Source organism: Brachyhypopomus gauderio, chromosome 9 (assembly GCF_052324685.1).
Source record: "Brachyhypopomus gauderio isolate BG-103 chromosome 9, BGAUD_0.2, whole genome shotgun sequence".
NCBI classification, from domain to species: Eukaryota; Metazoa; Chordata; class Actinopteri; order Gymnotiformes; family Hypopomidae; genus Brachyhypopomus; species Brachyhypopomus gauderio.
In genome coordinates this window covers 6,728,795-6,740,985 of record NC_135219.1, presented here as the reverse complement: position 1 = coordinate 6,740,985, position 12,191 = coordinate 6,728,795, and the positions used below count along the sequence as shown (strand labels likewise).

Sequence of the window (12,191 nt, the reverse complement as noted above, 5' to 3'; positions counted from 1 at the left end):
ACTACCTTTCTAATAATCGGTCCGCTGACAAGTCAACTGAGGTAGTATAACAGGATAAATGCACATGTCAGAATTATGTGTTTTAGGTTCAGTGTCGTGCTACTTATGTCGTGCTACTTGAAGGATTTTTCAAGATTAGTATTTCCTTATTGCTTGTATTTGCAACTTAGGAAAAACACGTTTAAACCAAAAAGCCAAACGTCAGGTCAACCGTGAGGTAATTAACGTTGCCACACAGAATATAGTGTGCAGAAAACCTTCCAAGCTTCAGGCGGTGCACATGTTGCAACGGTATCCACTAATGAAGCATCGAGACGTCACCGGAGAGAAGAGGGTGGTTCTTCATGAAGTCACATAAAGTTTTAACAAGTTTGAAGCGGTTCACTTGGGAGAGAGAAGGGTTACTCAGAGGGAGTCTCTTTTAGGTGAACGATTATGGAAATGTCCCAGCGAGAAGAACAGGCAGCCGAGCATGCAGCTACACTGCTGGGGACAGGACGGCAACAGAAACATATTGACAGCGCCACAAACGGGACACAGAAGAAAGTCATTGCCGGGGTAAGTGAATGCTCATTCATAACAATACTATTAGGATAAGATCACAGCCAGATTTAGGACTTGACGGCTTCTGTTGTGTGGAGTGGGGCAAAGTCCCGACTGATATTTTTTTTCGGCACATGGGTCTGGGAAGTTTTCCATTAATGGAAGTAGAAAGAAACAGCTTACGTTAAACGTCTACTGGTGCTTTGTGTTAGATATAACCGGTTACTACTAACGTCACCTAAATATTATATAAAAATCCTCCCGTAATTCAACATATGCATTAGTGTATGGAAGTTAATTGTAATTTTGAGCGTCTAGCTAATATTGTGATGGATGGTGTAACCTGTAAAAACACAGCCCGCACTTCGTAGGATCCCACAACCTAGTTACCTACAGCAGAACATGACTAGAACTAAACCTCGATGTTCGTCTTGTATAATGTTTACATTTTATTGCTCAAAGTGCAATCAGAGGCAGCAATTTATTACAAATGGACAAAATCGAAGTGTCTGTTCACTACAATAAACCTAACATTGTCTACCTTTATTTTGGATCTCCGCATTTAACGACCCAGATATTTTCTTTCAGTCACAACTGTGTGAAAACTACTCGATTACGCAACGACAGGTCTACCCTGTGTAGAACAATCCAGCTGTTATGAGTTACAAAATGTCTGGATGTCTTGTACAACCTTTGGATTTGCCATGAGGAGATGATGCTCTGAACGGCACACTACGAATAGTCATACAATTGATACGTGGCCAGTTCTTTCAAGATAATGCTGGTATGTTACCTACTGAGTATGTTTACAACTTCTGATCTATCTATTTCCTTAGATATGTACATAAAATTTGTGTTTACACATATGAGAAATGGGTATAGAGACCCATAACAGAAAAACGTATGGAAGGGTGGAATTGTATCTGATCAGTTTCTCCCCCTATTCATCAGGTTGAAAAACTTGCTTGGTCTTCCTCACTAAGACAATAGCACTTAATTGGCTCAAGATCAGAAAATATGAATGTTAGACAAACATTTGGCTAGAACCAAATGGATACGTCTCATTGGTGTCCATGCCCTGTAGTTCCAGCACTATGAGCTCACCTCTTTTATCACAAGAACTTTGACAGATTTATGAAAAAAAAAAAAACAAAGTTGCCAGTTTGATACCTAACCCCCCCACTTTCACACAAACAGTACATTCCATTAAGTCTTATGTCACATGAGACCGTTGTGTGTGGTGTACATTAGATAGACAGTTCATTTTCATCTGAATTGGCAAAACAAGAGAACTTTGTATATGAACTGATAGTTCTTGCATCTCACAAACAGCTGTCATCCTTATTTTTACACACAACACAACATTTTCTGGATTTTATAGAGATTGATACAAATAGGAAAAAAAACGTATCATTGACTATGATTCTGTGGACAAGATTAGCTTGTGAATGACAGAGGTCAGGAGAGTTGACCAAGCAAAAAACTGGGCCACAACAAGGAAAATTGTGAATTAAACTTTGAGTGCAGAAAGTAATTTCAGAACACCGCAAATATCAGACTTTGGCTTGAATAGGCTACGACATCGAGGAGCATGTTAGGTGTTAGTGTTGTGATTGCAAGGCCTGTGGTATGAGACGGCTTCAAATTTCAGTCTCGGGCCTTTGCAGACTTCGGCTCTCCTGCCCCCCACCACGACCATTGCCAAAGACCCTTAGGTCTCCTGCTCTAAAAGCCCTTTACTGCTTTTTGCTTGGGAACGGTTCATTTGTGGCCAAACATGAACTGAAATGGTTTCAGTCAGCAGAGAAAGTTTTTGTAGATGTGTTTAAATGACTTGACTCTTATCACTGTCTTGATCATCATTGTGTAATGTCCAGAGATGTGCTGGATATAATTACTGTAGAGGATTTAAGAGAAAACATCAGATAATCTTTTGATCACCTGTACTCCTCCTTTGGCTTCTGTTATTCCAAGACTGTTAAAGTTTTGCTGAGTTCAGCCAACTGCATCCCCTGGGAAGAAAACAAAACAAAAACAAATACCCAAGAAGTCACTGAGGATGTGGTGTCCTTTGTTGTATTATGCATGATTCATAGTGACAAGTCTTCAATTTTCTCAGAAATGTAGTCAGAGTGCAGAGATAGCTACCCCTAAACCACTTCTTCAGTAACATTATCATGTAACTGTTAACTGTTCTCAGTGTCCTCTTCACTTTCTAGTTCGTGTTTGTTGTTCATGTATTTTCCCGTGTATGCCCTCTACTTTTAGCCAGTTTGTTGTATTACGTTCCCCCCACTTCCATTCCTGAGCTCTTCAGTTTTGTGTCTTTATCGTAATTGTGTGTCTTTTATTTAATTATTCTAGTTCTTCATTCCGTTTCATGTTGTACCTACTTAGTTTGTTTTCTTATTTGTGTCATGGTACAGCCCTTGAACCCTCCCTCTAGGCGTGTCTATGTGTTTGTTTTTCTGTAAATGGTCACTTCTGTGTGTGTCTTGATGAGTGTGTTCATCTGTCATTCATCTCACCTGTCTCTTGTCTTGTTTGCATTATGCACTGCACTTGTATTTTGTTAATATGGACGTATTTGGTATGTGTCAGTGGTGTGTTTTTAGTTTTTTGCCGTGTCTGTAACAACCATAAGGGATTTTAGTCTTTCCTTTTTGCAAATTACCCCCACCCAAACCAGAAACAAGGGAGACTAAATACACAACATAATGAAAGATATACACAAAACAGCTCAACTAAAAGGGGTGTGGCTAGATGGGGACGGAACGAAACCAAAACGAAGACAAGACCAGACTAAAGGCAGGGCATAAAAGAACACGTGAATAAGACTGACAGGTGGGGGCGGGTCTAGTCATGACAAAAATACTCTTCTAAATGGTTATACATTTACATTTTACTTTTATGGCATTTGGCAGACACCCTTATCCAGAGCGACTTACATTTTTATCTAATTTTTATACAAGTGAGCAATTGAGGGTTAAGGGCCTTGCTCAGGGGCATCTCAGTCATGGCCTCAGGTCTGGGAATCGAACCCATGACCCTTCGGTCACAAGACCAGTTTCCTAACCACCAGGCCATGACTGCCCTATAGCTTTGGTTATGTTCAGAAACAACTACATTTACCGCCTCGCTTATTAGAAACAACTTGTGCACCATTAGATACCATGTTGCCTTATCATAGGTCAGTTTCTGAAGATAATGGGGCTTCCTATGGCAGACCACTCTCAGCATAGTAGTGACAATATCACCAGTGCAGTTTTACTGCCATACTAGTACCATGTTCTTGTCATTGGTACTTCCGATGCATAAGCATGATCTTCCACTGAAATTATATCCTTTCTTCAGTGATCCTGATATTTTTCGGGGATTAATAGGTTGGAGATTGGCTGACATGGTTCATGGCAACAGGTGGGCTTCCATCTACATTCTAGCACTTGTATAATACAGTGATTGTGGGTCTAGGTTAATAAAATTCTAATTAAATGGATGGCAAGTGTATATTAAAGCTGATCAACAGGCTTCCAGTGGGACACATTGCCTAGACAAGAGTGTAATTGGGATCAGAACAGAACTAGTAGTTTTGGGAGATAGACTATCAAACAGCCATACATGCCAATGATTTTAAACAGTGTAAAATTGTGTATGTAATTTTTGGGCTGTTTTAGGTCACCACTCGTTATCATTCAGTTGGGACTTAGATATCTGGATTAGCAGGGAAGTAAACTGGTACAACTGTAATTATCCATTGAGTCTTGGCCAAGCTTCTCTAAGCAGAAACATGTCCAAATTTTTGTGGGTAATATTATGTCATTGAGCAGGAAGTGTTCTGTGCAAAATTGTTACATAGTTTCTGTAGTTTTATGATCATTTCATCATCTCATGATGATCTCATGGCGAGTTTATTTCATGGCTTGAAGTAGTGAGAATGCCAGGACATGACTTATTAAATCAATTGATGGAGAAGGATCGAATGTCAGTATGCTACTCTGTTCATTTCACTGGCTTCCTCCAGCTGCTTGTATCAGAAGTTCAACTATGATGCTTGACTACAAGTCCAAAAATGGACCTGCTCCCTCCTATTGATGGCGATGGTCAAAGCAATTTGATCTTCAGGTGCAGCCTGGGGCTTGACCCAACATCCTTCAAGATTAATAGAAAACAAGCATCAAAACTCTTCATATGGTGACTAAAGACTCACTACTTTATGTAAACCTAATCAGGCACATTTTACTTTTGTAATTCCTCTTGTATTGTGTTGCATTTTACAGTATTGTGTTGTATTGTGTTGTAGCACTTATTCTATGATATAGCACTGACACACTGTTCTAGCAGTGTCTTGATTAAAAGTCATTTAGGACTATTTGTGGTAACTGAGGATACAGTGAGTATACAAATCACATCTGCTAAATGCCATTAATGTAATAGATAGTGATGTTAAACAATTTTTCAAATTGACATCTACAGTTTGAAACTAATTAGAAATTAAAAGGGTTTATCACAGTATCTAATGTTAAAAACTTCATTTATTTATATAGCACTTTTTACAACACATGTTGTCACAAAGCAGCTTTACAATCGCATGGGTCCAGATCCCTAATGAGCAAGCCAGGGGCAACGGTAGCAAGGACTCCCTAGGTGGGGATTAGGAAGAAACCTTGGGAGGACCAAATGGGAACCCATCTTCCATTGGGTGGCCCAGCTAGTAGAACTCCATATTTATAATCCTATTTCTAGGCCAAACAGTCACAGTCCAATGTGGATGTCGAGCCTCAGGTAGGAGACGACATTGGTGTGTCCGCTGGCAGCATTGGCACATCCATCCACGGCCTCTGCACATCCACTGGCAAGTCAGGCCACCTTTTAGGTGCTTATATGGAATTTTCTTGGTAGAAGCATGTAACCAGGCTACAAAATGCAGGTTAAGTATGCAAGCATGAGTTTAAACAACAATATATAGCACATGTGCCAGTGATTAGTATGTGGCTCCAGCAGGCCTATGTATAGCAGCATAACTGAAGGGAGGGGCCTGGAGGTGACCACAGTCATGAGGCTCACTGAGACTTTGCTTTCTACCCAAATCAGTATCACTAGAGTGAACGCATGGCAAGGCTGGATGACAGCGTCAACTACACTAACAAAGGAAAAGTCCAAGATGAAGACAACGGTTATTATAACTGGGAAATTACAGTTCCCAGAAATAGTTGGTTTTCTCATCTAAGTCTTGCCCATTACCCTCACTTTTAAATCATTTTTTTGACTGCTTTTTCATTAGTCTCTACTACCTTTGGGTTTATGCAATGCCTGACAGTCATTTCCACCTACCTGAGTTTAGAGCAATAACTACCAACCAATTACTTGTAATTTGTGTTACTGGACATACTTTAACATTATTTTTAAGAGTGCTCATACACCTTGTTGACTTTTATACCATTTATTAGAGCTAACATTCTGTGGATATTAATTATACCAATCTCTGTTGTATTGGTCTGCTCATAGTAAAAAAAAAGGGAATAAAATTAAAATAATAGGAAATGTCTAAGGATTAAAATTTCTTTTTGCACAATATGCACAAGATGTTGTACATGGTGCATAAATAATGCAACGTTATGGGCATAAAACGACTAGGTATACAGCTCACAAAATAGGACAGCATCAAAGACACATACTGTAATGTTCATATACTGTATATGCTTTTAGAGTTTATTGTTCTTTTTTTTTTGACTTGTGCTTCATTCTTCATTGTTTTGTTTGCTATTCTGTGCTTCTCTAAACACAAGGCCATGATTTGAAAGAATGGCAGTAAGACCTGACTTGATTATGTGCCTTGCTAGCCTGCCATCTAAATTAATGATACTCTACAATTACCTTAACACAAAGCTAGCATAATTAAGTATTCCTAATACCGCTCTCTGAAGTATATTGTATGAGTCAACCAAAATTACAGTATTTTACAGACGCTAAGACCCAATTTCTGTACCACACACACACAACAGACAAAACATCTCAAACTTTTGGAAAAAGCAAACACTTCAACCAGAACTCTTGCCAAAACCATATATTTGCATCCAATCTCTACACACAAAAATCAGATGAACAGCCTTTCATATATGTGACTACACACTGATGTGCAAATGGAATACACTACTACCATGTGTTTGAGTGTTCACTTTGTAGTCTGCTGTAAAGTTGTTTCACACTTTCACTGGCCCAGTGCAGATGGGCTCACTGAATGGATGTTACTGATGGTGACGTCAGTAATGTGCTGTTGTACGTTGTCAGAAACTTGTGCTATTGTTTGATCTGACCATATTGACAATGGTCTCTTTCTGTTCTGAGATGAATAGCCGTCTTTTCCTCCCAGGAAGTGGTATTCGAGTAGTGCAAAAACATGATGTAGTACGTATAGAGGATAGGTCTACTTATCTATTCTCATTTTTAAATGTCTGAATGTTACAGTGTAGTAACATAGATTAGGTTGGACCCTTTGCCTCCAATGCATGTTTGACCACGTGGTCAACCAGAGTGGCTCTGATCTCATCTCTTATGGTTGCTCATCCTCTTCCTTCTTCTCGTCCTCTTCATCATCATCTCTATGCAGTATTTGACCCCATTGATGTGCAGACTAAGATTTGCAACTTGTGGCCTCTTTATAGGGATCAGGCTCTGATGTCTAAAGATTTGTAAAAATTAGCTAGAAGTGTTTTAACCTGTGAGGACTGGGTTTGGATTTTGGTATGTGGGTGTAGCAGTTGCGTGGGAGTGTTTTCCAAAAGAAACACATGGTTTTCAGTTTTGAATGTCATGTCTTATGTAAAGAACTCAGTCAAAATGTATTTATATAGCGCTTTTTACAACAGTTGTCACAAAGCATCTTTACAAGTGTCTGAGTCCATGCCCCCAGTGAGCGAGCCAAGGGCGACAGTGGTAAGGAAAAACTCCCTAAGAGTGTGAGGAAGAAACCTTGAGAGGAATCAAGACACAGTGGTGGGGGACCCATCCTCCTCCTCTGGCCGGTCACCATAACAACAATTAAAGAGATGGTAAAACAAAGAAAAGTTGGGAAGGATAAATAAATCCCATCGTGGTGTGTGTTTATATACATGAGTTCTCTATGTAATTCCTATTCAGTCTTAGTAGTCATAGCAGGAGAGAATTTGGGGCAGTGAGAAGGTCCATAGCAGTAGATTTATCCTTCATCCACACTGGTTAGTCAGGCAGTGGGTTGATCCTTCATCATAGCTGGTTAGGCAGGAGGTGGCTGGCCCAGGATGGATCTCGGGAAAGGCCTCCTCGTCTCAGTATTTCTCGGATAGTTGGGCAGCCATATGGAAAAATAAAATGGGGAAAATTAGCTCTGTGTGAGATCATATGTGGGACAGATGAAATTAAAATTTCTGGAGTGTGGCAGCAACTCTGGCATTAAATTAAATTATTTCAGCCTAGCAAAAAAGGCAGAACCAGAACGTAACACAGACTTGGAGCATTCTGAGACATTGGCATCCACCCACTACACCGTCAACAAACTTGAGTGACCACATGCAGTGACAGGACGACAGCACCAGCACCCCAGTTTACCATAATTCCTGCACCTTTATCAGGGTTGCCAACTCTCACGCATTGAGCGTGAGACACGCATTTAACCGTTTTCACACGCTCTCACGCCACACTTCCGATATCTCACGCCGGAAAAAAAAATCGAGTTTATTTACCTCTGATCCACATCTATGATTCAATGAGTTACTAGTTCGCTCTGGCGCCAACCACCGGCGATCGATAGATCGCGATATAACACTTAATTTGTGTTCATTTTACGTTCGCCACCCCCGGTCAACAACTTACGTTCGCTACCCGTCAACAATTTGCACTCCAGGTTCAAATCTCACTCCAAGTGATCTTCAAAAGTTGGCAACCCTGCTTTATCTAAGGGGGCACATTAATTACCAAACTCTAAACTAAAAATAAGTTTTCAACCTAGACTTAAAGATTGAGACTGTGTCGTAGTACCGGACACATTCTGGAATGTTATTCCATAGTTGGGGGCTCTTCCTCCTGCTGTTAGCTTATTAATTGTTGGAACTAATAAGAGGCCAGCACCCTGTGATCTTGGTGGACGTGGGAGTTCATAATAGGAATAAGTTCCTGGAGATAATCAGGAGCAAGCCCGTGCAGTGCTTTATAAGTCAGTAGAAGAATTTTTAAATCAATACGGAATTTAACTGGTAGCCAATGCAGGGCTGATAGGACTGGTCTGATATGATCGAATTTTCTAGTTCTAGTCAGAACTATGACAGTAATGATATAGATACAGCAGACTATAGATACAGTCTAATTTGGGTCTAACAAAGGCGTGTACCAATCTTTCTGCATCATGCCATGATGACGCATTTCTTACCTTGGCAATGTTGTGGAGATGTAGAAAAGCTATCCTAATAGTATTATCTATGTATTTATCAAATGATGGGTAAGAGTCGAGTATGACGCCAAGATTTTTGGCTACTGAGCCAGGAGTAATGGGGTAGTCTGCGAGATTTAGCATTAGATCTGATATTTTCTGTCTTGGGGCCTTTGGGACTAGAAGGAGAACTTCCATATTGTCACCACAAGTTGGAGGAAGTTTAGCGACATCCAGCATTTATCATCTCAAATAACTGTTTAATGTTTGCAAAAAGTGTGTTTAAGAATTTATAAATGAGTATAAGGCAGAGAATGTGCTTAAGGTTTAGTGTACCAGCTCAATAGTTAGGCTACATAGGTTAGTGTTTTCCAAAACTGCTATAAAGACCACTTTTTGGGTCTTGGCAGCTGCAAAAAACTAACATTAACTATATGTTTCTAATTCTATGTTCATTTATGAAAGAATTTTTCTTAACTTTGATTTTTCTTAAGTTGCTAAGTTTTTCTTAATTTTTTTACAGTATATCTTTGTGCTCATACTAATTGTTCCTTCTGCCATTAATTGTGATGTATTTATATTTTTGTCCATAGGTCATTCTAATCAGCTTATTGGCTATCATCCTGGCTGTCATTTTTGTGATGAAACTACACTGTGGTGTGAAAGGTAATCCTTTTTGTTGTTTAGTGCAGTTTAAAATTCACATGAAAAAAGGCTTTTTAGTCTTAACAAATGCTATTATATCCATTTTCCTTTTCCTTCCTTAACTTGAAGTTATGTTTTGGGCATTATAGTTAAATATAAAACAGGTAATTGGATATTTATATTTCATAAAATGTCGAGAAAATAGTTATTGCCACCACAGTTGACATTAGAAGGGAAGTAAATTTTATTTATATCACACTTTTTAATATATGTTGTCACAAAGCAGCTTTACAAGCTTCAGGTAGGTGACAGCATCAGCGCATGAAAGAGGTGGCTGGGGAGAGGTAAGCCTTGTCCTCTTTGCCCAGGCTACTGACCCCACCATCATCACCACACTAGATGAATTTGTTAGTCAGTTCAAATCCTTGAAGCCAAGGTTTTACACTTTCCACAGGTGGTACCTAACTTTATATCACTTAAACTTAATTTCTACCAGAATTTTCCAGGGTTTTCCAGAGTTACCGTTACGAGTTATAGAAAAATATTAAACATAGAAAAGTTTTTGGGACTTTTTCACACAGAGAAAGATATTACATTTCACACACACACGATATTAAATTTCACACACATTCCCCCAACTGTAACAATCGTGATTCAGAAGGCAGAGAAGGATCCATATGCAGATTAGGTAAAACTGCATTTAATGACACACATGCTGTAAACAGGAGCACAAACGGGAAAATCCCGAGAGGCAGATGGCAGCAGTACAATGGGGCGAGGCAAAATGGGCAGAGTAAAAAAATACCAGGCACAGAGTTAAAAAGCCAGAAGAGACTAGGCACAACCAGGCTGAGGTACACAAGGGCTAGGCACAGGAGAAAATCACAGGGCAGAGCAATGAATAGACCAAACGGAGAAATGCAAAGGAAACGGCTTGGCATGCAACGCAAGGAGGCAATACTTAGCAATGAAGTGCTGTTCATCGTGTCCTTAAGTAAGGTGGTTCATGGCTAATAGAGTTCAAGTGCACTGATCAGTAGTCCAGTGATGGCGCCCTCTGGTGGTCCTGGGTGGTGTCTGGAATCTCTGACACCAACCATATCCTGCATTTTGGAATTGTGATGCAAAAAATCTTCTCTGCCTCAATCAAATTCCTGTCCCTGTGATACTACATCTGTTTTTATATGAAATTAATGGTAAGTCCCAATGTCCACCACAAAGGACATTAAATAAATATTCTGTTGGGTGGTTAAACATTTATGTAGGCTATATTATTAGGATTTGTTTAGAAAAAGAGCTGAAACACTTTTATACCTAAATCATATCAACTGTGGGCTTTAGAAACATAATAAATCGACAATTTCCTTTCTTGATCCAATAAAATGTGGTTGCTGAGGTAGCTGCAATTTTGAAAAGGCGGAGCTTCTGGTGTGAATGCCACCCCAACACATGATATGGGACAGTCATGGTCTGGTGGTTGGGAACTGGTCTTGTGACCGGAGGGTCGTGGGTTTGATTCCCAGGCCTGAGGCCATGACTGAGGTGCCCTTGAGCAAGGCATCTAACCCCAACTGCTCCCTGGGCACCCGTCTAGGGTTGCCCACCGCTCTGGGCACATGTGCACCACAGCCCCCTAGTAATCACTAGTGTGTGTTCCAACTCCACAGATGGGTAAAAAGCAGAGGACAAATTTTGATTGCCGTGTAAAATCACTATTACTAACACTGTTATGAGAGAGTGGTCAGAACCTCAATTTGAGGAAGTACTACTAACCTGGCTGTGTCAATACCAAACAATAATGTTGTGGAGATGTAGAAAAGCTATCCTAATAGTATTATCTATGTATTTATCAAATGATGGGTAAGAGTCGAGTATGACGCCAAGATTTTTGGCTACTGAGCCAGGAGTAATGGGGTAGTCTGCGAGATTTAGCATTAGATCTGATATTTTCTGTGTGTGGTGGTCAGAACCTCAATTTGAGGAAGTACTACTAACCTGGCTGTGTCAATACCAAACAATAAGACCAAATTTAAAGTATGGTTACAATTATGCTTAGGACCCAGCACATTCTGGGTGATACTGAGTGATTAAATGTGCATTTATGTGGATATTAAAATTGTCAGCTATAATGACTATATTAGACAGGAAGTCCGAAAACTCGTTCAAAAACTCATAGTAGGAACGTGGAGAGCAGTAAAGAGTAATTAACATAAACAACTGTGACTGTACTGTCTTAATTAATTGAGGATGAATTTGACACAGTGAGAATGAAGTATTCAAAAGAATTAAACTTGAAGCCTGATCTTTGAGAGACCCCTATACCTGAGTCATATAGTGTGGCGAAAGCACCTCCGTGATCATTTGAATGGGGATTATGAACATAGCTACAAGCTTCGTTTAGGGCCTTTCAGTTAGCCCTGATGTTGCTATATTCACGTGCTGAAGAATCTCCCATTAACATATGCTGGTGTAATATTTATGCACAAATATATTTTGTCATGTTACGGGGGGCCCCCATCAGCAGTGGCAGTATTTCATGTTGGCTCCATCTGAAATGCCGTACTTCCCTCCCATATAGTATGCCAAATCAGTACATGATAAA

The 12,191-nt window shown here is 39.8% G+C and overlaps 1 protein-coding gene across 1 annotated transcript in view; it reads left to right on the top strand.

Moving 5' to 3' along the window:
- Positions 1 to 251: 251 nt before the first annotated feature.
- Positions 252 to 12,191, top strand: part of enpp1 (ectonucleotide pyrophosphatase/phosphodiesterase 1) — a 51,698-nt gene continuing 39,758 nt past the window's right edge. Inside the window, exons 1-2 of the mRNA XM_077016714.1 lie at positions 252 to 558; positions 9,538 to 9,610. Of these exons, the coding sequence (XP_076872829.1) occupies positions 436 to 558; positions 9,538 to 9,610 (196 nt within the window). The 5' untranslated portion in view covers positions 252 to 435. The remainder of the gene's footprint in view (positions 559 to 9,537; positions 9,611 to 12,191) is intronic.